This window comes from Artemia sp. Qi Xiang Cuo, chromosome 5, assembly GCF_049724085.1.
Source record: "Artemia sp. Qi Xiang Cuo chromosome 5, ASM4972408v1, whole genome shotgun sequence".
NCBI classification, from domain to species: Eukaryota; Metazoa; Arthropoda; class Branchiopoda; order Anostraca; family Artemiidae; genus Artemia; species Artemia sp. Qi Xiang Cuo.
Window position 1 is genome coordinate 6,992,553 of NC_142798.1, and position 27,081 is coordinate 7,019,633.

Below are 27,081 nucleotides of genomic sequence, written 5' to 3' on the forward strand. Positions count from 1 at the left end.
CAAATTAAAGGAATCAATTTACAGTCAATTTACAAATCAAATTACAGGAATCATATAGCAAAGCAGTCTAGTGGTTTCTAAAATTATTACGATGATGTGGTTATACAAGGATATTGTCAAACATCATTTGATGTCATACATCAAACGATTATGACATCATATGATTATGAAAATATCCTTGTATAAACACATCATCGTAATAATTTTAGAAACCAAATTAAAGGAATCAATTTACAGTCAATTTACAAGTCAAATTACAGGAATCATATAGTATAGCAGTCTAGTGGTTTCTAAGATTATTACGATGATGTGGTTATACAAGGATATTGTCATAATCATATGATGTCATAATCGTTTGCTGTATGAAAATATCCTTGTATAACCACATCATCGTAATAATTTTAGAAACCAAATTAAAGGAATCAATTTACAGTCAATTTACAAGTCAAATTACAGGAATCATATAGTATAGCAGTCTAGTGGTTTCTAAGATTATTACGATGATGTGGTTATACAAGGATATTTTCATACAGCAAACGATTATGAAATCATATGATTATGACAATATCCTTGTATAACCACATCATCGTAATAATTTTAGAAACCAAATTACAGGAATCAATTTACAGTCAATTTACAAATCAAATTACAGGAATCATATAGTAAAGCAGTCTAGTGGTTTCTAAAATTATTACGATGATGTGGTTATACAAGGATATTGTCATACATCATTTGATGTCATACATCAAACGATTATGACATCATATAATTATGACAATATCCTTGTATAACCACATCATCGTAATAATTTTAGAAACTAAATTAAAGGAATCAATTTACAGTCAATTTACAAGTCAAATTACAGAAATCATATAGGATAGCAGTCTAGTGGTTTCTAAAATTATTACGATGATGTGGTTATACAAGGATATTTTCCTACATCATTTGATGTCATACATCAAACGATTATGACATCATATGATTATGACAATATCCTTGTATAATCACATCATCGTAATAATTTTAGAAACCAAATTACAGGAATCAATTTACAGTCAATTTATAAGTCAAATTACAGGAATCATATAGTATAGCAGTCTAATGGTTTCTAAAATTATTACGATGATGTGGTTATACCAGGATATTGTCAAACATCATTTGATGTCATACATCAAACGATTATGACATCATATGATTATGACAATATCCTTGTATAACCACATCATCGTAATAATTTTAGAAAACAAATTAAAGGAATCAATTTACAGTCAATTTACAAGTCATATTACAGGAATCATATAGTATAGCAGTCTAGTGGTTTCTAAAATTATTACGATGATGTGGTTATACAAGGATATTTTCATACAGCAAACGATTATGACATCATATGATTATGACAATATCCTTGTATAACCACATCATCGTAATAATTTTAGAAACCAAATTACAGGAATCAATTTACAGTCAATTTATAAGTCAAATTACAGGAATCATATAGTATAGCAGTCTAGTGAATTCTAAAATTATTACGATGATGTGGTTATACAAGGATATTGTCATACTTCATTTGATGTCATACATCAAACGATTATGACATCATATGATTATGACAATATCCTTGTATAAGCACATCATCGTAATAATTTTAGAAACCAAATTAAAGGAATCAATTTACAGTCAATTTACAAGTCAAATTACAGGAATCATATAGTATAGCAGTCTAGTGGTTTCTAAGATTATTACGATGATGTGGTTATACAAGGATATTGTCATACATCATTTGATGTCATACATCAAACGATTATGACATCATATGATTATGATAATATCCTTGTATAACCACATCATCGTAATAATTTTAGAAACCAAATTAAAGGAATCAATTTACAGTCAATTTCAAGTCATATTACAGGAATCATATAGTATAACAGTCTAGTGGTTTCTAAAATTATTACGATGATGTGGTTATACAAGGATATTGTCATACATCATTTGATGTCATACATCAAACGATTATGACATCATATGATTATGACAATATCCTTGTATAACCACATCATCGTAATAATTTTAGAAACCAAATTACAGGAATCAATTTACAGTCTATTTACAAGTCATATTACAGGAATCAAATAGTATAGCAGTCTAGTGGTTTCTAAAATTATTACGATGATGTGGTTATACAAGGATATTGTCATACATCATTTGATGTCATACATCAAACGATTATGACATCATATGATTATGAATAAATCAAATGTCAAGTTTTAAAAATTTATATAATGAACCGTAGTGAAAAACGCAGAATTAAATATTGGCGTCCTTGAGAGTGATTTTTTCATCGAGTGTAGCACAGCCAATCTTAGAGCCGGTTTTTGGGGTAATATATGGCAACAGTGAGATCAAAAAAGTGTTTAAGTTGCAAAAATGCAATCACAACAATTATGCAATATATTAAATTTTGAATAAATAAGAAATAGAGGTTAGTAAAATCCCGTTATCTATTTGTGTTTTAACTGTATTTATTTAATTTTTTCTTTGCTTCTACACCTATTCTAGTACTATCAATGCCGTATTCAGGGGGAGGGGAGTTAGGGGGCTTGAATCCCCCCGAAATTTTATCTAACTCATAAAAACGTAACAAATGCATGTAAACAAATTTTTGATGCGTTTTTTTGTACCCCTCCCCCCCCCCCAACACAAATTCTGGCTACGGCCTTGACTAATATACTACTTTAGTACTGAAGAAACGCTAAATAGCAAGTATTTTATTTATATTTTCTTTTCTTTTCAGCTTTATTCCTTTTTATTTTTGCATTATAACACCTTATTATTCTTGTTGTTTTTGTGGCTATCCTAAACCATAAAGATGTTTGTTTTCTAATTGGGAATATTGGTACATTGAAAGTCATCGCTATTGCATATATTAGGATAGAGAAGGGGTTGGGGTTTCCTTTCCTTTGATATCGGTCTGAGCTCCCTCTCCAACCCCCACTTTCTTTCCGAAAGAACTGAACAATCAATGCTTAGTAGTGTACTGATTTTATTTTTACTCTACGCAATTTTTTACGCAATCCTGGTCTGATAAAATACCGCTCATCAAGAGGTTCAACTTTCAAATATTTCTGTGAACTAATAAAAGGGATATCTCGCATTTTTGGAAGACGAAAAAATTCCTTTCAAAATAAATTAGGAAAAAAGGATAGCACCAGTCGATTGAAACTCTTTTTTTTTTTTTTTTTTTTTTTTTTTTTTTTTTTTTTTGACAGAATGGCGTGTAAATACGACTTTTCCAAAAAGTATCAAATAGAAGAATTATAAATACAGAAGCCATAATTAGCCTTACGTGCACTATTTTCATGACTCTTAAGACTTACAGTTACAGTTTCTACTTTGTTTTTGTAAACTGTTACCGAAGGTTTGCTCTCTCTCAGATATCGCACGTGGCACGTGCCAAGTGTGGCTGAGCTGTGCCAAGTGTGATAGAACTGTACAAAACGTGGCAGAACTGTACAGCATGCGTTGTGTTCCGAGATATACACCAGGCGGCAAGAAGTCAGCAACCCCTCAAGTATTACCTAATACAATGAAAATTTAAGATGAGAACACACGGAACTGCTTTTCTTCTTCTTTAAGATAGTTCTACGACACAGGTCAAAAGCTCTCCGCCACGGTACACACTATACAAATATGGATGAGAGTTTTTCAAAAATTACCGACTTCAATCAAACACTTAGTTCAAAAGTAAATTTGAAAATAATAAACTAGGAAGAAAGAGAAAATATTATTTTCCTCTTTCTTTTTCTCTCTAAGCTTTGGTGTCCTATTAATAACTTGATGATATACCAGTAGTATTAAATGCCATCTAGAAATTTGGAATGATATGCCATCAATATTAAGCGTCATGTGTAAGACAAACCATTCCCGAAAAGAAAATTTCTAAGAAGCAAAAAGAAAATTTCTAAGAAGCGGAATATCACTAATAAAGTGCATAAAAAAGTAACTTAATAAGAAAGAAAAACAATAACATTCAGCAATTATTTTTTTACTTTACCAATTACTTGAAGATCTGCTAATGAAGAAATATGAAGAAGAGTAGATTTCACTTACTTGAAAGATTGTTGTGCTTAGAGGAGCCGATTAGGGGGAGGGATTCCCCCTAGATTATCCCCTTAAACTTTCTGTCAACCTCCCTCCTTATATCTTTTTACAACCCTCCACCTTCCAAGAAAGAAAAACAATAACATTCAGCAATTATTTTTTTACTTTAATGATTACTTGAAGATCTGCTAATGAAGAAATGTGAAGAAGAGTAGATTTCACTTACTTGAAAGATCGTTGTGCTTAGAGGAGCCGATTATGGGGAGGGATTCCCCCTAGATTATCCCCTTAAACTCTCTGTCAACCTCCCTCCTTATATCTTTTTACAACCCTCCACCTTCCAAGAAAGAAAAGCAATAACATTTAGCAATTATTTTTTTACTTTAACGATTACTTGAGGCTCTGCTAATGAAGAAATGTGAAGAAGAGTGGATTTCACTTACTTGAAAGATCGTTGTGCTTAGAGGAGCCGATTAGGGGGAGGGATTCCCCCTAGACTATCCCCTTAAACTTTCTGTCAACCTCCCTCCTTAGATCTATTAGCAACCCTCAATCAAGACATAAAAAAATCGTTCATTATTTTCGTAAAAAATGGGAGAAACGCACAATTGTCCTCTCTCCCTAGACTTTGAAAATGAGGAAAAGCGTAATACCCCAATTACTGTCAAGAGAGATCTTTAATGTTCAAAGAAGAAAAGAGCAATTTTTTACTTACTTGAATGATTTTTCTGCTTGCTAAATTTGACTTTCAGTGATTCAAGACCTTTTTATTGTTCAAGTTCATGCCTCCGTACCTTTCCCCTTTCAAGAACACTGACTTGTCGTAATCTTGGGAAAAGTTTACACTAACCTAATGAAACTGCGAAGAATAAACCAAAAGTCCATATTCTTTTCAAGAGAAGATAAACTAAAAGGTTGGAAAAAAAACCCTTAAAAAGTTTTTAGAGTGCGTTACTCTAAAAGAAAAAGTGCCCTTTAAGGTTCTTTAAAAAGCTTCCAAGTTGCAAATAGAGACAAAATTTTTAAAGAATTTGTATAAACCCTATTTGTCTGACCTTACTAGTCCATCCACTTACCAAATTTTCCCAAATGGAAATTCGGTGGAAATTCCCAGAATGAAATCTTCGTAAATAAAAATCCAGAACGAAAACTCCAAAATCTTTCTGAAATTAACGCTAACATGAGCACTAACAGGAAGTACAGATGGTTTATTTTTATTAAGTTTGATTTTCGTACAGATTTCGAAGGCCCCAATTTTCCCTCTTCCCTCTACTTTTACCCCACTCTTCATAAAAGTTAAGCATTCTGGAAACTAGCAGCTTAACAGCAGAGAGAGCAGACGTATATTTTCCACAAAAAAACCTTCTTAACAAAATAAAAAACTGCCAATCATCCTATACTTATACTTTAACAAAACTAGTAAAGCTTTAAAATGAATTAATACCCAAATGAACGTACCTGGACATTGGTCTGAGCCTCTTGTGGAGGAAATTCAAGTTGCTCTGTGCCAGGGAACGCTTGATTCATAATTTCACGTAGAACTGCGTCCATCTGGGAAGGGTCCCCTGTTTTCCTTGGCGTCCTCCTCTTTCTTTTCCCCTCTATAAGGGAAGATGTATCGAGAGGCAAAACAGGTTCTGACATGGGTAGAGGTAAAGCAGATTCCATGACCGTGCTCATAGCTAATGACTGAAACATTTTTTTTGTTAGTAACTCGGTTAACTACCTCCTCTCTACAATTAAGGAAGAACAATCTTAAATTACTAGAAAGCACCCAGTCCTACATCACTAATTATTTCTACTAATTACTACTAATTATTACTACTAATTATTACTACTAATTACTACTAATTATTACTACTAATTATTTCACTACTACATCACTCTCATAACTACTACCACACGACTGTTCCAATCAAAACTGCTTGTATCATTGCGACTAGTGCTACATCAATTAAATTAAAATTCACTTTTGGGGAATTTTTTTTTCCCAGTCAAGGGAAGAGGAGGCTAAAGTGCAAAATTCTAAGTAGACAGGAAGGATACTTCGAGAACATATTCAAGATACACTTATATGTATATAAGTGCACCTATTTATAGAGGGGAAATATGTACATATGTATATAGTGTATATTAACATATTCATATACACTTCGAGAACATATTCAAGATATACTTATATGTATATAAGTGTACATATTTATAGAGGGGAAATATGTACATATGTATATAGTGTATATGAACATATTCATATACACTTCGAAAACATATTCAAGATACACTTATATGTATATAAGTTAACATATTTATAGAGGGGAAATATATACATATGTATATAGTGTATATGAACATATTCATTTACACTTCGAGAACATATTCAAGATGCACTTATATGTATATAAGTGTACATATTTATAGAGGGGAAATATGTATATAGTGTATATGAACATATTCATATACACTTCGAGAACATGTTCAAGCCTAGTGACTGATATATCTTTTACGCTGGTAAGAAATGCAATGCTGTAATTGTTGTACTTGAAGAGAGGATGAAATAGGAGACAAATTCTATTTTCAGACAGTTCGTGGTAACAAACTGTTAGTAAGGAACAACGCGGCTCAATAGTAACTGAAACTCTAAAAACAGAGTTTTCATAATAATAGATACATCAAAGAACCAGATTTTTATGCTGGTCCTAAATATAAAAATTCACTAAATTTAATGCTACCCATCAACACTTACGAGCCTGAGAAAATTTGTCCGATTTTCAAAAAAGGGGGGAACACCCAAAAAGTCTCGCGGTCTTAAAGAAAAACACACCAACAGATTCAGCATATTAGAGAATCCTACTTTAGATGTTTGAAGTTCCTATATACAAAACTGTGATATTTTGCATTTATTGCCAGAAGAAAGATCACAGATGCGATTTTTTTTTTATTTGTCTTATTTTGTCTTTGAAGATTAAGTGTTAAGTGTGGGGATGTTCCGGAGAATTTTTCAGCGGGGTTGGAACTGTCTGGAGGTTTTTAATGTGGGAGAAAGATTTCCGCGGGAGAAATTCTCTATGGGTGATTTTCCCGTGGGAGCAAATTTCTACTGGGAATGGGTAGACTTCCCGGAAAAAGTTTCCACAGAGGGGAGAAATTCTAGCATAATTTGAAAAACGATAAGCAATAACTGCTTATTTTTTTAAATAAAAGTATGCTAAGAAGAATTTTAAGGCGGAATTGCCCGCAAGAAATTTTCCATGAGGAATTTTCAGGGAGGATGGAATTGTCCATGGAATTTTTCTTTTTTTTTGGGGGGGGGGGGGTATTTGACGTGTGAAAAACTTTACTTGGATGAATTTTTCGTGGAGGGAAGGAATTTTCCAAGGAGGGGAGCCGGATTGCTCGGTATTATTTTAAAAATTATCAGAAATTAAATTTAAAAAAAACTCTTCCAACAGAAAGTAAGGAACAACATTAAAACCAAAAACGAACGGAAATTATTCTGTATTTGAGGGGGGTTACCCTCTCTCAATACCTCGGTCTTTACGCTAAACTTTGACTTTTTATCCCAATTCTTCAAAAACGACTCCTGAAACACAAGGGCCGTTTTATTAGATTAAACAACTTTTTTAAAAGTCCTAAAAAACTTTAGTGTAAAGAGTGAGGCATTGAGGAGGGGGTAGCCCCCTCACATACAGAATAATTTCAGTTAGTTTTAAGTTTCAGTGTTGCCTAAAGGCAAATTAAATTTTTCATTTTAACCTAATTTAATTTGAATTTGCTTAGTCTTTTATTTTAATTTAAGAAACTGTTTTTTATTTCAATTCAATCAATAGCCTAAAGGCCAATGAAAGATCAAAATGGTGGCTACAGCAAATGAACGGCTAATCATAATTTGGTAGATCCTTGTTTTGGCAAATGAGAATAAAATTCACACTGAAGGATTTTCATGGAGCTTTTGGACCGTTAGCCTACATGAACAATAGCTTTACGTTTCGAATTCTTTCGTAATTATTATATGAAATAACATGCTGAATCTTTCAACTCAAGATATTTTTCTTTTTTATTTATTTTACTGAAGTCCGGGATACTAAAAAGCGGCAGCTGGGCAACTAGAACATATACATAAATATAAAAATATATAAAGTACTATCTATAGAACTTAGTTTCTAATAATCTTAACAACATATATTTTAATTGTTGAAACAGCATTAAAGGTGGAACAACAAAAAGGTGGTGCCAGAAACAGTGGAAAATTTTGAAAACCTTTATATAATTTTTGGTACTTTCCCATTATATGGGCCTTTCTAAAAAGTCAAGTTTGATTAATGCTAATGAAATAAAATAAAATAGGATGAATATATAATAGTTTAGAAACAAATTTGGACTATATATATGCGCATTAGGGGGGGGGGGGGGGGGTAAAGCATAGTATATATTAAATACGTAACCTAACCTAGGTACCTTTCCCCCCCTAAACGCTAAAAAACCAGTTTAATATCGTATACGCAATGAAAACCACGTTATCATTGCCTATTCTAAAGCGCTTAAAACGTCAAAAACGGGATTTATCATTGCCTACTCGATAGCGGTTAACCCTAGAGGCCCATGGCCCAATGGGCCAAGAGGCCCAATGGGAAAGTACATAATTTCATAGTCTTTTATAGATATTATTTATATTTCAGGATTGAAGATTTAAATTGCGAAAACAAGTAGTTCACCTATTGTTATAAAAGGTAGATATTCCTGAACATTGTAAACAACAATTTGTCACAAAATAGTATTTCTATGTCTGGTTTTGATGACTTTATTGAAAACAACATCAAAAGCAGAAACTCCTAACAATAACAGAAAAAAGAGCTTTCCACTTATGCTTAGGAAGGTAACAGTTTTGTGAATGACTTCTTCTGAGCTAATCACTATAATTGCAAACGAGTAATAACGTTCGTTTTCCCAGCCAACACTGTTTCCAAACATAGACTGTTACACTGTTAAACATAGACCAAACACTGTTTCCAAACGCCGCGGTCAATGCCATGACGTTTGCGAGACAGACACGATTTGCTGTGCATACATTAAAAAATAGAGGAAGGTGGGAGGATCTCCCCTAAGTGATCTCCAACAACAAATTTCAGACAACTTTGAGAAAAGAAACAAGGAATACATCAAAATTCGTGCATTTGAGCAGACAACACATCTTATTTTAGCATCAACCCAGAAAAAGCTTCGTATTTTCTGGGTATTTTCTTTCTCTTAAGAATTCCACCTTAGCTAAAGACGAGCCCAAATTCCACAATCTATTAATTGTCATTTAATAAACGGTTTTAATGTTCCAACCTGAGACGGTAATTCTCCCTGTCCTTCGGTACTTCAGATTCAATTCTATCCGTCAACCGAATTTTATTTTTTAAACGTGTTTTTTTCATTGAAAAATATTATGAAAATTATTTGAAAATCGCTGAAAAAAGTAAAAGTCATTTTTCAAGCGACATTCGGTCTTTCTTTAAGAAAGGTTATACGTAATATGACAATTTTGGTGTGTAAATAGACAGATCTGACACTAACAAACCCAACGACATAAGCATCCTGCTCCTTCGATGCATGTTACAGCTATCGGTTTGTCGCAAAATCGAGAACATGAACTCGGAGGACATAATAAGATCTCACAGGCTTCCTAATTCCTTAAAATTACGAGTAAAAACTTTTAAAGATAAAGTCGCTGCCAATGGACAGAAGAAAAAAAAAGTAATTTAAATAATAAAAGGAAAGTTTCCACTTTCATTTTAATTTCTTAAAGCCGAAAGCATAAGAAAGAGAAACAAAGTGTCTTTAATTCATCTAAAAGTTCACTAAATCTGAGATCCACAGGTACAGAATACCTGAGTTCTTTAAATCCAGGTATCTACGGATACAGGAAATTATACAAAAGCACTGCGTTTCACAGTTTTCAAGATAATGCACATATTTTGTATATATATATATATATATATATATATATATATATATATATATATACATATTTTGTATATATATATATATATATATATATATATATATATATATATATATATATATTGCATTTTAAGTAACCTTTGGCATAAGTGTTTGTGTCTCACAATATTCCTTCACAGAACTTCGCAATAGGGGGAAAATTTCCCGAGAGAAAAGTGGAAGGTGGAGCCCCTCTGTCTTCGTGTGCACCAATGTGATTTTGATGCTACTCTAGGTTTTCGCTTGACTTGGCTTACCTCTACTGACAACTTATCACAACACCAAGCCACCTAAGCCTAACACTACTGTGTACGCTCCTCCACTCAACTCAGTAGAGTATCACTCTTTACTCCCTCTCGTGAAGTTTCTTTTTCCTTTAAATCCTTTGTTATGAACTTTCCCCCATCCTTCCCTCTTTCGAGGACGTCCTACTTTTCGTTAGGTTCTAGTAGTATCGCCAAAAAGTAAGATTTTGGGAAACGTGACTCTACCATCTTCAAATTTATTTCAGTACCGCCCAGCCTGATGAAATCGAACCAATTTTTTCATTAATACCTGTTGCGCCACATTTTCAAAAAAAAAAAGATGAAAATAAGTTTTTTAAGTAAACGTAGAAACGGACATTAAAACTAAAAACGAACAGAGAATGCTCCACATATAGCCTAAGAAGACTACCGTATTCCCAGCCTCAGATTCTTTATCCTAAAGTTAAACTAGTACACAACCAAAAACTTTGCAACGATCTTAAAAACCGTCATTTATCTCGCCCTGCGTCACAACTTCTTTGCGAATATTACATTTTTCAAAACCTAAGGGACACAAATATAAAATCTTTGATATGTTATATTTTATTTTTATTAAAAATATTTGCATAGCTTTTTGTCCTTTTAATTTTGCATTCCTTTAATTTTAAAAAATAATAACAATCTAATTAAAAACTGGTTCACTAAATAATAAAGTCACCAGTTTTTTTCGTTCTTTTTATATTTATTACCAATTTTATTACCAATTTTTAGTGACAAAAGAAGTCAGTTGGTAATTGCATGCATTGTGAGGCCCTCGCATGAAAAAATACGAGAAATTATGTGCACAATCATGATGAAAATTTGGCTTTCCAAGGGGGGGGTGGGGGACCAAAGGAATCACACCTGTGCATCCGAAAAGATTGAGGGGCTTCTCCCTTCAAATTCTATTGAGAAACCATCCCCTTTTTGGGAGTCTCTATGAAGAAATGGTCTCTCAGACATTTTACAATTTACAGAGTGAAACATAGTCATTTTACAGAGTGAAAAAATAGTCAGTTGGTAATTGCACGTATTTTGACCTTTGTTTTCACAGACCTTTTAGCACAATATTTGCAGAACTTTTAGCACAATATTTACTCACCAGGTCAGCACCAAGCTCTGATTTGAATCAAGCCCATTAGTGACAACAGTTTGTACCTTTCATTTTGAGATCGGGCTGTTCCAAATCGAAGCAGAATAAGGCGAATCGGTAAAAAAACAAAATACGTACCGGGCGATTCAATCCTTGGTTCTGATCAGACAAATCTATGATAACATTATGAAATCCATCAATCGGTAGCAGGGAACCGATGGCCGCTAGCTGAAAAAGGGCTAACATTTTATATTCTTCAGACCAAAAGCTGAATGACACTTTAAAATTCAGGTAGGCTACCATAAATATCATGTTTCTTGCCAGAGCTGCCATATAGGCTAAACTGAACAGAACAAAATAGCATAAAATACCTATCACTAGTAATAAAACTGTCAATTGAAGATGAGCTTTCTTATTTATATACCGTTGCTTAATAATTTTTGTTGTTTTATTGCTTAACATATAATCTAATAGACACTTTTTCTTAAATTTAGATAGAACTTCGATCTCCCCCTCATTTGAAACATTTCCATTTGGTCAAATGAGTCAGCCACCTCTGATACCTGCGTCTATAGTGACACCGTTGATACTAAGAACTCCTTTTGACTTTCAGCCAATATTATATTTGTCTTACCCTTTTCCTCCTGTTAGTTCATCGTCATATTATGGTGCCCCCGCCCCCTCCCCCCAACGCAAATTGCACTTGTTACTACTACTACAACTCTTGCTGCTCTGGTAAGTTGGAATTACCTCCTTAAGAGTCATATCTGAACTTTTTGTAATCTTATGTGTCTATACCATAGGATAGCAGCCCAGAGAGATGATCTTCTAAATATCAAATTAAAACTTTTTATTATTTAGGTCTGAGTAAAACCTGAAAGCTGAAATGAAATCCAACTTTTACCCAAATTTAAGTAATATAAAAGTTCATTTTACTTATTAGATGATTGTCAAAATTTGAAAAAAAGAGCAAATAAAATAGTCTCTTTAGTTTACAAAAGAAGAGTTCAAAAACGGAAAGCAGCTTTCTTTATTCATACTACCACCACTTAACTTTATTGATATGACTGTGCAGAAATGATAAAGGCTAATAAAAAGGGTATCAAACACATAATGTTCTACACTTTAAGGTTAGAAAATGTAAGCTTGAAAAAGGCTCACCATCATGCTATGCAGGATACCCATTCAACAACTACTAACAAAGGGGCCCAACATTTCAAAAGAAGAAAATACAAATTTGAAAGGTCACAGGAATAGGTGAATTACATGAAATATAAGAAATTATGTGCACACTCATAACAAAATTACACCAAAATTCAGCTTATGTATTTGGTGAGAACTAAAGACTGAACATTTAGCATTCGATTGAATATACATAGCGTCATCGCTTGACAAGATTTATCGTCTCCACTCAGAGAAGCTCCATAAATAAGGAAAATAGTTTCGGACGTAGATGGTAGACAAACCAACGTCGTTAACTACGAAAACAATGTTGTAGGCAGTGTGACTTGTATTCCTTTGTCTTTAACGTGTTTAACACATTTTTTTTTTATTTACTTTTTTACAAGCATGACGAACCCGTATGTACGACAACTTATGAGGAAAGTTTAGATTGGGATGGAGGAGGAGCGTGCGTAGCTGTGTTGGCCTCAGGCGGCTTAGTGCTGCAATGAATTGTTAGTATTAGTGGTAGTATAATAAAGACATAATGAAGAACAGGGGTGTACAGAAACTTGAAGAATCATAGGTCCAAACGTGTTCGACTCATGGGAGGGGAAGGCCAATTTCAATGGGGGGGGGGGGAGCTTTAGAGCAGTTTAGGACCGAGGAATGAAGAATATTTAGGAGAGAGGAAGGCTTATTCTTCCTCTCTTAGCCAGCCTCCCCCCTCTGTGTGCAGATATGATCCAAATACTTTCTTATTTTTAACCAAAGACGTTATATTTATAAACTCAAAATACCGGTGAAGTTACATAAGGAGAGTCAAGGCAAGTTAGACTTCAACAAGTTAGATCAAGAACAAGTACAAAAGCGAAATATTTTTAAGCTCGAAATCATGATTTCCCTTAGATTTTAATCATATTTATAATAGATGTCGTTCTACCTGCTATTCGTACTGAAAAGACACATTTATATAGCTTAAAATAACGTTTTTTGTTGCCTATTAATATAATAGTTTAAACATTCTGGCTCAACCCCTAATAAGAGACACAACAGAACTTCAATAAGCAGCTATGAGCAAGTGATGAATTCACTCCCCCCCCCTGCACGTAGGATAGAACCACATTTCTTATCAGTTTCACCAGTCATGAACTGTTTAAAGTCAAACCCTGAGTGCACATCTACACCCTCATTTGAGTTCACATAAATCCAAAAAGAAAAGCTTGATTTACGCACTTGACTGAGAGGCAGTTCTTCTCGAAGAAGAAAATCATCTGCACGAGCAGCGATTTCCCTTGGCTCTGCTTCAAAATTAAAATCCAGCGGCTCATTATAAAGCACTCTTGCAGCACGACGAGCTCGATCTAAAAATGAAAAAATAATGCATGTATATATGTAAATTCAACACTGCTTGGAGACTCACGGATTATAAGTTAAAAAAAAAAAAAAAAAAAAACCTACCGAAAACTTCACTTACAGCGCTTAAGCATTTTGGAAAAAAAAACAAAAAAAAAAACCTTTTTAAAATTGTAAAACTTGGCGACTTGGAAGTCTTCTGTTGTTTCTCAGATTTTCTGACGTTCTTTAAGTAATCTTTTCTTTTCAGACATTTACAAAATTTTGTCTCGGAACACCTTTACATACATAACGAACAACCGAGTAGCCCTGCAGAAAATAAATAAGCCGAGCACTTATTTGCGAGTGCTAAAGGCATAAGCTGTACTTAATTGTACTTGTTTCGTGTTGCAAGCCCTTGACTCATTGTGGCGCTTGAGGTTCGTAGACATTTGTGGCTCCAATAAGGTCCGTTCATAACTGATGGTTCAACAATAGACAACTACTCTCGATCCCAGTGTCTCCTGTATTTCCTGAACCCGCCAAGCAGATCCACGTCGGACTTGATGGTAGATAGCCAGATTCCCTTTTGACCGCTGGCTCGCTTCCTCCACGATGGCAACGGGGAATATTTCAAGTATTGCTTCGATATTGCGTCGTCAAGGCATATCGCAGTAGGCGAACCATCGGAGGCGTGTTTACTTGATATTTGATATAAGAGGCCAGTTTCCAGCTTTACTGTGGTTGGCATGGTTGCTGACTTTTGCAGATCACCAGGCCTTCAGGATATATCGAAAGAATTTAAGATAGAAAACTTCCAGATCCCGGGCTTCTGAGGTTTTTAAGGGCAAGGTCTCACAGCCATACAGTAGTATCGGCATTGTGTCAAATATCCGCAGTTTTATCTTCAATATGACTTTATGTTTGTTCCACAGGGATTTCCTAACACGGAGAAAAACAGCCCATGCTAAAGAAATATGAGCTTGGATTTCCCCTGCGGCGCTGCTAAAGGGGTGGCAGCAATCTAAGCTAGCAAAAGGAAGCATATTAAATCCAAAATATGGCCATCCTCTGCCCTGATCTGTTCAAAACCTAACTCTTTACTCCCTCCTATTAAATTTCAACTTCCTTTAAAGTAGTTCATTTCACCTATTTCCATCCCATTCGCGGGCGTCTGGGCGTCAAGGACGCCAGCCCATATAAGGATGATTTGGCTCCATATGGATGGCCAAAAAGCACTATTTTTGGCAACATATTTATCCTTCGTCCCCAAAACTTAACCTAGTCATTTTAACCCTACAGCCCTAGAAAGGGGAATCGAATAGTATTTTCTGAAAAGGGAATTATTTCATATACAGTCATTCAAACAAATATCTAAACTTATTCTTAGACAATTATTACGGAAAACATCTAGCATTTGTTCAGCAACGTTCCGTTTTAGAGTCACATTTGACCATTGTCATTACCGTGGTTTCCAGTGTCCTAATCCTAGTTCGAACACTTGCTATCTTATTCTTCAAACCTTATATCAAACAAAAAAAAAGCTGTACGTTAGCTATTCTACTTTCTAGATTTTCTCTACATCCACCATCTTTACTAACACTGATACAATGGTATGTGAAGCTATCCATTTGACGGATGTTCTCGTTACCTAACATTCACTCTTCATTCTCATTTATTCGTAACGTAAAAAACTTAGTCTTCTTATCATAATTTTCAAACCTACTGGCCGACCCTAAACCCTCAAGGTTTCCAAAAATGTATTCATTTCGAAAATAATATGCAAAATCTAAGTCTAGGAGAATTTAACCTTTCCATTTGAAGCCACGGCCTCAATAATCTTTGCTTCGCCTGTATGGACAAAGTCCCTCAAACTCATCTTTATAAACGGGAATAACAAACAATCCTGCTTAGCTCCCGAATTAACAGCTATTAATCTTACTTCGGACCTTAGTAGCAGCAATATTACTCTTATAAATATAAACTAGATACTCAAAAGATGCTATCAAAACTATCTTGTATAATATACACGGATATAACCCATTTATGTATGTATACATATATACATACAAACATGTTCTCCGTACGTGCCTGATTCAGAAAATTTGGCTCAATCACGCATAAACTAAACTTTTGCGGGAAAAGTTATCTGTATGACTACAAAGTGGTTTTCAACTTTTTAGTATTTCTCGCACAACAGTCAGTACAAATATTGCTCAACTGCTTTCACCGTAAATTAAAATCAATATTATCATATGAAAATGAAGGTGCCATATCACTTAGAGAGGCACTGTGCAGCCTAATCAAGATGGAATATCACATAGAAAGGCACGAATTGTCGAGGGTAAAAAGTATGGAAAAGGTCGTTTGACATTGATAGATATTTGTAAAAACATTCATCACCCTTAGAGCCTTTTTTCTTACAGTACCAAGGACATTAACATAGAAACAAATATTTGTCCCCTGGAACCATATTATGTCTATTCATACCTGAAATTTATGATTTTCTAAGATTTTTCTTTCAGATATTTCAAAAGCACAAAGTTTTTGTGGAGAGTATCAAGTTTTCGCCAATGTTGCCACGTTGAACGATAAAAATAAATAAGAAAAACTAATTAGTTAAATTTCGATAAGGCTGCTTGTCCGTAAAAATTCAAACATTAACAATATGTTGCTTCCCGAAGGCCACTTCACATTCAGCAGAAAGCTACACTTGTTTAAGCTGCTTAGTGCTATATGTTCAGCATATTTCTTTCTGATTTTTCATCAAAATTACTTCTTTTTTAATTTGGTGCTTTATAATTTGGCGTTTTTTAATTTGGTGATTTTTAATTTGGTGCTTTATAATTTGATGCTTCATAATTTGGTGCTTTTTAATTTAGTGTAATTTAGTGCTACTACCAAGAACTGCATAACAGTATACGGACATCATTTTCACTAAATATTCAACTCCCCATTTTCGCAACGATAAAATAAAAGTTCAAAATAGGGATAAAATCCTTTTTAACGGTCGGTCACTGCATGACGGTCACTGTATACGTGACCAAAATATCTGGCATTTTTTTGTGAAATTTATTATACACTATCTATTAAAAAGGATTTTATCCCAATTCCGAACTTTTATTTGATCGTCATAGACAGGCAGTGTGGTCTACGAAATTACCTACATTTTCTCAACTTTGGAAATACAAATGTTTGTATAAGTTTCCACTTAAACAATTCAAATAACCAGTAATCATTTTCACTGTCCTTGGTAGTCCCAATGTCAGGGAAGGTATTTGCCCTTGCGGCCCAAAATCAATTAAGCACATTTCAGAACGAAACATATTCTGCAGCCTGTTTGTTTTTTTTATGTATGAACTGCTACTGAATTGAAATACCCTTTGAAGGTAGATCCCGAACAAATAGTATAAACACTTAGAATTTAATTCATTACTAGATCAATTATTGTTTTCAAGCAAAAAAAATTCTTTGTTAGTGTTGGCCTTGTCAAGGGCATCACTACAGATGTTCAACTTATTTTCTTCAATTCACGTTTTCGTATACAGGGTCAACACTGGTACCAGTATTTTTATTCTAAGCAGCCACCGCTGCCAATATCTATCGTACAGGGCAACGCTGGCAGCAGTATTTATACTCTGGGCCACCAGTGCCAGCACTGATGCCACTAGTATAGGTAACACGGCACATGGTCTCTCATAGACTATCTGTGACGGGCAGAGACTTTTGCAAGTTCTCCCCTTACCGGCATTTGTGCTGTAGGGTGACCACAGCTAGGACCGATGCAGTAACTACAATTGTACTATCAGTGATGAGTAAGAGCCATAGTATTTCCCCCATGGTGTAAACCTCCTTCCAACGACTTTATCTTGCCTCGGGAGAGATATCTCAAAATAGTATAGGACCTCTTTCCTATACTCCAAAAACTCTTCTCTCTCTCTCTCTCTCTCTCTCTCTCTCTCTCTCTCTCTCTCTCTCTCTCTCTCTCTCTCTCTCTCTCTCTCTCTCTCTCTCTCTCTCTCTCTCTCTCTCTCTCTCTCTCTCTCTCTCTCTCTCTCTCTCTCTCTCTCTCTCTCTCTCTCTCTCTCTCTCTCTCTCTCTCTCTCTCTCTCTCTCTCTCTCTCTCTCTCTCTCTCTCTCTCTCTCTCTCTCTCTCTCTCTCTCTCTCTCTCTCTCTCTCTCTCTCTCTCTCTCTCTCTCTCTCTCTCTCTCTCTCTCTCTCTCTCTCTCTCTCTCTCTCTCTCTCTCTCTCTCTCTCTCTCTCTCTCTCTCTCTCTCTCTCTCTCTCTCTCTCTCTCTCTCTCTCTCTCTCTCTCTCTCTCTCTCTCTCTCTCTCTCTCTCTCTCTCTCTCTCTCTCTCTCTCTCTCTCTCTCTCTCTCTCTCTCTCTCTCTCTCTCTCTCTCTCTCTCTCTCTCTCTCGATCATTACCCAGTCAAATAACGATAAAGAAAGCCTATGTTGAAAAGTGAGAAAAAAAAATCTTACTATTTACAAATCAAGCTCAGAGAAGGTGTACAGAAAAAAAAAAACATTTGTTCTCTCGGGCAAGAAGCGCGTAGAGCTCAAGAGATTCAGTCAATCATAAGTCTAAAGGGGTGACCTTGCGAGTACCCTCTACTCCAAATCAATGGCCTGCGCTCTCCTTTAATACCCACCGTTGTTAATCGTGAAACACTGGCTTTGAACAGCCGATGAGTCACCACTAGACCATCTATTTTGAAATTAGCTAATTAGTGAGACTGGGAGAAATAACCAATGAAAGGTGAAATAACCAATGAAATAACCAATGATTGGGAATGAAGTTAGCTTAAAAAAAAAAAAAATTTGTCTGATAACTAGGGTCCAAGGGCCCTAATATCACGTTTAAATATATTAAACACAAACGTACGTCAACATCAAGCACAAACATTAACAAAACAGCGTGAAGTACTATGCTTGTTGCTTAGAAAAATCAGCAAAATGATCCAAAATAAACATGTTTGTCAAAATGGATGTGAAGATAGAGTAAAAAAAACGAAATTGGCTAATTATTTTATTAGAAGAAAAGGGATCCAGAGCCATTACTGACGCATACGGCGTCGAATCCACGTTTCGGTTGCTGGGCCTTTTTTTTACAGAAACAAGTAATAAACCCAACCTTGCTACAACGGGGATGAATCACTGGGCTTCGTATTTCCAAACAGAGCATCAATCCACTGCGTTACCCTAGGATCATTTATTTATAATATTGATTGATAATATCGATAATCATAAATAATTTTTACACTATTTAATTACCTTCGCGGCTCCACCAAAACCACGAGGCCCAGTTTGAGAACCGCTTGCCTAGTATAAAGCAGAAGCTGCTGCTAACTATCCAGGAGTCGTAAAATAGCCTTAACCATTGAGAAGCAGAATAGATTAATCAAATAAGTTAGTAAAATATCTTACCTGCAGACGACGGAGGAATAAAATCATAAATCAAGTCCTTAAATGGAGATTCGTCAGCATACTGGAGGGTAGCTTTTCCCCTAGAAAAATAAAAATATAAAAATATAATATAAATATAAAAAAAATTTGGAGGTAGCTTTTCCCCTAAAAAGTATAATAAAAGCATAATTTCATAAAAAAGAAATAAGCGAATTTGAAGTAGAATGAGATTTTTTAACAAAAATGAATAGAAATGATACAGTACAGGAATATTGCTCTTTACTTAAAAACTGCTGAGCTTCTCTAACATACACATTTTATCCGAGGTGGGGATGAAGAATCTTTATGTTATGTATTTTGTTATATTATGGGTTTATTATGCATTATATTTTGTTGTATACTAACACACGTGCAATTTGTATTTATCAAAACTATAGGGATTGTATTTGTTTGGGATTGTAGAATAAATTCATTTCAGGTTTCAGATATTAGGGATTGTGTGGTTCAATGAGTAGATTCATGCTTTGCTTACACTGTATACATGTATATACATATACATATATATATATATATATATATATATATATATATATATATATATATATATATATATATATATATATATATATATATATATATATATATATATATATATATATATATATATATATATATATATAAATGTATCGCGACCGAATTACGGAGAAGAAAATATAAATCTCACAAATGCTCAACATTCATAATTAGTGCATGGTGAATGTCGACATTCTCTGGTGAAAGTCAGAAATAAGGAACAACTTTATCTTCATAAAGTCGATTACAAAAGATTTTGAGGGCTTTTTGTAATCTAGGGAAATAATCTACTTTGGCTACGGTTTCACTATCTGTTCGTCTCGAAGTATTGCAGTCTATATGTGGGGCACATACATCATCATAAAAGCTAAAGTAACAACAAGCCTCGATAGGAGTACATCCTCAGCACACTCGGATTCTATAGCCCATATATTATCCCAAACAATTAAACCATAAATATCTCAGAACATTTAGTCCAGACAGTGCAGCCTTATTCCGCTGAACTAGATAAAATTTTACACTTATTTTAAATTTTAAACTGTACATAATTTTAAGCTTAAATTAGTACAATTTCAAAGTATTAGAATTTGAATTTCTATCAAGAGTCAAAGCCTGTTAAGAATCCTCTGAACTGCAATTTTCTGAAAGTAGGCAGATTCTTTTGTTCTAAACTCTTTCAGTATGACAAAAAGGTTTGAGTTTGGCTAGTCTGCTGTTTATTAGCTGGTAAAAAAATAAAAGTTAACAATTATTCTTATTGCGCCTTTTTAGCCAAAGTAAATCATTTATCTGATGTGTAATATAAAGGGAAAGTAAGATGCTAACTGCCTTCGGTCGTCTTTTCTTGTGAGTTTCTTATTAAGAGAGCAAACTTGAGTTTCTCGCACTTTTCCTTCCTCAAGTGCAGCTTCCTCAGAAGAGAGGAAAGTTTCCTTTCCTCTCTTCCAAAGAAAGGGAAATTATGAGTTTCCTGATAAGAGAGGAAAGTTTTCTATCTTCTCTTCCAAAGAGAGGAAAGTTATGAGTTTACTCATAAAAGAGGAGACTTGAGCTTCCTATCATCAGTTTCTTATACTTCTGCTTCCCCTTACGGACCTAAGACCAAAAATGTGTTTCCTTGTATATTTTAAATTTACGTTTGGATTTCAGTACATGTACATTTTGGTATACTTTTTTTTTTAATACGTTTATATACAAATATTCAAATACAAAGTCGAATGGTTCAAAATTAAACATATTAAGTAGGAAATTTTGTACCATTCCTTTTGTCAAAAATAGAAATATGTTAGCAATAAGCCAAGTGTCACTTACTATAGACTATTCAGGACAGTATTTCTGTAACACAAGGCATTCCCTGGGAGGATAAAGGGCGACCTAAGCTCCCTAGCCCCCCAGACTGGGGCCCTGGTCCTCAGCTTAAGATCCAACAGTAAAAATGGTTATTTTTGCATCCGGCTCAGATATTTTTTTACGTTGATTTTACCAAACTGCAGTTCAAAATTAAGATATACAAAATTAGTTATCCTGGAAAGATTATCTCTTTTCGAAAGCGTAGAAAAAGAAAAAAAATGCAGCTTTGGGAAATATTAGAAAAAATCTAACATATCCTGGCCTGACACCAAACAGCAACACCAACACATAAGCAACACCAAAAAGCCATGCATGTTTTTATTTAAGCAGATGAAACAATACCATAGATACTAGCAGTGTAGGGTGTAGGGAAAAGATAAATAGAGACAGGTATAGGAAGGGAATTATTACAGGGATCCAAAAGAAATCTACATAAAGGGGTCCCCTTTATATTTACTTGAGCCATTCCCCTAGACCACAAGACATAATACCCAAGGAATGAAAAAAAAAATTGTTTCAACCGCATGGCTAGTATTCTGGAGGTAACCATTTTGAATTTTAAGAGGCTATGGAACAATCAAGAGAGGTGGAGCATTCCTCCTCACTTTTATATATTGCCATTTATTACACTCTAGGAAGTATTTGAACTTACAATATCATTTTTTTCTATTCTTTATTTTCAATTATTACATTACACCCTATTAAAGCTTTACAATTACCTCACATGTTATCATCATTTCTTTCGAAATCCAGTTTATTATTATTCTTTTTGTATTAGAAAGACATCCATTTGTTTTTTTTTTGTTTTTTTTTTTAATTTCCAACATTCAATATCCAGAGGAAGTATTTAGTTTATAACAACACACACCGTATCTAACAAAAGAAAATTTAAAAAAGGCAAACTCTATTCTAATTCACACTCACTTTGCATTGATACAGATTGGTGCCATTAAGTCCAGCTGATTGACGCGTAGAAGAAATTCTAAGAAATCGTCTGAAAAGAAAAATTTCTTTCTGAATAACCGATTTAAAAAAAAAAAAAACAATGACTGGTACTACAGAACACTAAATTAAGTTCATGTCTCCTAGTCAATACACAAAAAAATGACTGGGTACTACAAAACACTAAATGAAGTTCATGTCTCCTAGTCAATACACAAAAACAATGACTGTGTACTACAGAACACTAAATGAAGTTCATGTCTCCTAGTCAATACACAAAAAGAATGACTCGGTACTACAGAGCACTAAATGAAGTTCATGTCTCCTAGTCAATACACAAAAACAATGACTGGGTACTACAGAACACTAAATGAAGTTCATGTCTCCTAGTCAATACACAAACACAATGACTGGGTACTACAGAACACTAAATGAAGCTCATGTCTCCTAGTCAATACACAAAAACAATGACTGGGTACTACAGAACACTAAATGAAGTTCATGTCTCCTAGTCAATACACAAAAACAATGACTCGGTACTACAGAACACTACATGAAGTTCATGTCTCCTAGTCAAGACACAAAAACAATGACTTGGTACTACAGAACACTAATTGAAGTTCATGTCTCCTAGTCAAAACACAAAAACAATGACTGGGTACTACAGAACACTAAATGAAGTTCATGTCTCCTAGTCAATACACAAAAACAATTACTGGGTACTACAGAACACTAAATGAATTTCATGTCTCCTAGTCAATACACAAAAACAATGACTGGGTACTACAGAACACTAAATGAAGTTCATGTCTCCTAGTCAATACACAAAAACAATGACTGGGTACTACAGAACACTAAATGAAGTTCATGTCTCCTAGTCAATGCACAAAAACAATGACTGGGTACTACAGAACACTAAATGAAATTCATGTCTCCTAGTCAATACACAAATCAGACGAAAATACAGTGACAATGTCACAAACGTCACAAACGGTGCAACTTTTAGTTAGACAACATATTGAAAAAAATCTGAAGATATTAGCAAAACAAGAGGTCCAAAAAGACTGTAGAAGGTATTAGTTACTTTTGTAGATTATTTCAGTTCATTTCGATTCTGTATCAGTATATCACAAGGAAATCAGTATTAGTATTTTAGTATAATCAGGAATTAGTATATATCAGAATCCCAAAAAGATGGCCTACCCGACTTGCACATTTCCTAATGATCTCCTCTACGGCTTTATTAAACACTTACTAAACTCTTAAGCATGAATTAAATATCTATATACGGTCTTTCCTAAAATACCTGTTTTGTTACATATGTTTCAATCACTGCCTAAAAATTATCCTTGTTGTCATCTGTCCTTTTGTTTCTTTTCTAATTCGTTTTTCCTTCATTATGTAAAGCCAGTGTGGTCTTAAAAACACACTGAGAAAAGGTTTTAGAGAAAAGGTGTTGTACAATTTACTAGCCCTTAAAAACAATTTTTTTTACTTTAAACAAAGATGGTTTAAATCATAGTTTATTACAACTTAAGGAAAATATACCTTTGCGCATAGACTAGGAATTTTACAGCTACTGGTAGATAAGCAAAATTGTCATCTCCAGAGTTCATCTATTAAAAAAAAAAAAAAAAAATCACCATTATATTCCCAACATCACATTCAGGCTCTATGGATGTAATGCAGATACAGAGAGAAAAAATAAAAAAACATGAAAGAAACAGAAATACTAAAACAAAAAACTGGTGAAGTGTTACCACCACTCAAGGGCTACCGAAAACCAATTCAGAGCCAAATAAACATTACAATATACGTTTTAAGCATGACATGGAAACATCTACTCCAGGAGGGGGGTGTAGGGGAAAAATATAAAAAAGAACAAAAAACGGAGCCAAAAGAAGAAAAAATCACTGAGAGGTCAACCTTTTCCCATTTTCTGAAGAAACCAACACGAAAAACTATTGGAACAGTTTATATACAAGGCAACGTACCACCAACTCCAAACATTTGCACAAACTGGGAATTTTGAAAATCTACAATCCCTATACAAGCAAAATTAACATTTAGATTTTAATTGCCTCAAAGTAGATTAACCGCCAGACAGCGATCATACAGTTATTTTAGATTTTTGAAACTTCAGAATATAACTGCAGTCCTAAAAAAAAAAAAACTTTTGAACTAACTAATGCACCAAAACCATTATAGACACTCTGTAAATGCAGCTTTTTGGAAAATAGTAGGAAGAGCTTAAATCTGATTATATAATTTTACGAAAATAACAAATCCTATAATTTGTCCTTCTATATGCAACTCAGGCAATGCATTTCAACCTGCGTTTTAGTCATCTGAAGTAACTAACTCCACTCTCTCCCCGTCCAAGGGGCACTGAACTTCATGCGAACAAAGAAACTTCGTGTTTTTCAAATATGTGCGAATTTCACGAGATCCATTTATCTCAGAAATAACATACGAATACAAGCAAACCTAAGAGGAGGGGAGTGTGAGAATTCAGGAAAACTAGTATTTCACTAAAAACTAAGCTTCCCTGGTTTTTTTTTTTTTTTTCATAAATTTTAAATTATAGATATCATGGCCAGTGAAAGACTATTGAGAGCCTTACAAAATATCTTATTTTCTGCAGGCTACTTATGGACTTTTCGGTTCCTAAAACAGTATCCTGTTTTGTATTGTTTTTGTTTTTTTTTGTCGGTCTTGTGTTTTTAGTTAAGCACTGGTTTTTGGAATACTACACATAGAGGGACACAAAAACTCCAAAACCACAGATGGCACATAATTTGTCGACAGGTTATTGAAACGTCTCAGTTTTTTACAGCTCCTGTCACCCAGCCTTGGGGCAGCGAGTCAAACCCCAGAAGCGTATTGCCAAGCAGAGCATTATTCCACTCTGATACCAAAGGTTATATAGGGATATATAACGAGTCAGTGTATTTGAGCTAGTTTTGCAGATATATGTTGCATAATTTTCTTTTTCATTTTAAGATTCAACTTCGCTCTTTACTTCTACCAAAAACTTTCCTTTTTTAAATTAATCTGCAAAAGTAGGAATTATCAACGTCGAATTTCGACTTAATTCATGATTCACTACCAAACCAGCTACTAACCTCAATGTCTACCTTACGCACAGCAATATTGTTATCATACATACCGCTAATTACTTTTATGTTATTATCCTGCATACCAAGCAAGGATAGGATCTCCACTAAAGTTCTTCTATTGGCTGATCTAAACACCTTTCAGAATCGTTAAAAGTAAGGACTAAAGAGGTTTGATGACCCAGGCACTTCGCAATAATTATTATAAGAGTGAAAACTTCGGTCAACCCATCCTCTCCCCTTCCTAAAGCCCACTGTTCTTCTCTTCTTTATCTACAGCATCTCCAAGTCTAAAAAGTATCATCATACTAAGTAATTTATTTCCTACAAAAACCAAGCTAATACCTCTATAATTACCACTTTTATTACCTTTCTTGTACAGAGGTATAATTAAAGTTTTCCTTGTTTCCCCTTTTTCAAAAATTATATTTGTAAACTAAAGTAAATTATATCTATTTTTGCAAACACCATATTTCAAAAAATGATTTAACACACTATGAGCATCTGAGGCTTTGTTATTTTTAGTCCTTTTAGTCCTGACAATAACTTTTCTTCGCAAAACAAATCTGCCTTTACTTCCAAATTGCCACAAACTTTTTCATTCTTTTCCATATCATTCCCTGTAAATTTATTACAGTTTAACACGTTCTCAAAATTTTCTACCCATCTCTATTTAACAATCTCTTTATCACCAGTTGAGGTCTTATTCCCGTCTTTAACTGGGACCAATCAAGTATGACTACTTAATCTCAGTTTCTTAACATTCCAATACAATATTGTACTATTATGGTGTCTGGCTATACCTTCCAGATCCTTGGCAATTTTATCCATGGCCTCCATTGTACACCTCCTCAAACCATACTTTAATGTCTTTTCTACTTTCTTTACTTTCCCCTTATTTTCGTACTTCCTAAAAAAATCATTTTGGCATATCAGGGTTCTCTTACATAATATTTGGGCTCTTAAAAACGGTACTACTACTACTAACAATTTGCTGCAGCACCAAGCCGCCTGAGGCAAACACAGCTACGTCATCAGAAAGTTTCCATTTCCCTTCAATCTTTCCTTACGACATCCTTCCAACCAACCTGGGACGACCTGCTTTTCGTTTGGTCCTAGACGGTTGGCCAACAAGGACAATCTGTCATCCTTCGTCCACAGAACGTTCCCTAGCCATCTCAATCTTTCTCTCATTATAGCCCTAGAAAGCAGAATTGTAATAAACTTTTCGTACAGTCTACTGTTTGAAATATGGTCAGTCAATCAGGTACCCAAAGATCCGTAGGTAATTTTTCTCGAAAACATCTAGCAAATCTTCCTCCATTTTCCGGAGTGTCCATGCTTCAGAACCATACTTGACAATTATCATCACTGTAGCTCTCAATATTCAAATCCTGGTTCGCAGACTTATCTTCCTGTTTTTCCAAACCTTTTTCAACGGTGAAACAAACACCCTGAATTATTCTATTCTTAACATCTTCACTGCACCCACCGTCTTTACTAATAATACTACCAAAGTAAGTGAAGCTGTCCATTTGATCGACCTTCTTATTACCCAACATCACCTTTTAATTTTCATTTATTCCTAGCCTTAGCGACCAGTCTTCTTAACATTAATTTTCAAACCTATTCTAACAACCTGAGCTCCAAAACCTCTAAAAATTTATTCATTTTCCTAAAACTTAAATCTCGGATGCTTAAATCATCAGCGTAATCTAAGTCCAGGAGAAATTT

At 34.4% G+C, this 27,081-nt stretch overlaps 1 protein-coding gene across 2 annotated transcripts in view; it reads right to left on the minus strand.

Moving 5' to 3' along the window:
- LOC148951752 (uncharacterized) overlaps positions 1-27,081 on the minus strand; it is a 104,729-nt gene that overhangs the window by 59,833 nt on the left and 17,815 nt on the right. For both annotated transcript variants that reach the window (XM_089089316.1, XM_089089315.1), the window contains exons 4-8: positions 22,214-22,283; positions 19,388-19,467; positions 13,858-13,985; positions 11,599-11,688; positions 5,560-5,790 (exon numbers count right to left, since the gene is read on the minus strand). In XM_089089316.1, the coding sequence (XP_088945442.1) occupies positions 5,560-5,790; positions 11,599-11,688; positions 13,858-13,985; positions 19,388-19,467; positions 22,214-22,283 (599 nt within the window). The remainder of the gene's footprint in view (positions 1-5,559; positions 5,791-11,598; positions 11,689-13,857; positions 13,986-19,387; positions 19,468-22,213; positions 22,284-27,081) is intronic.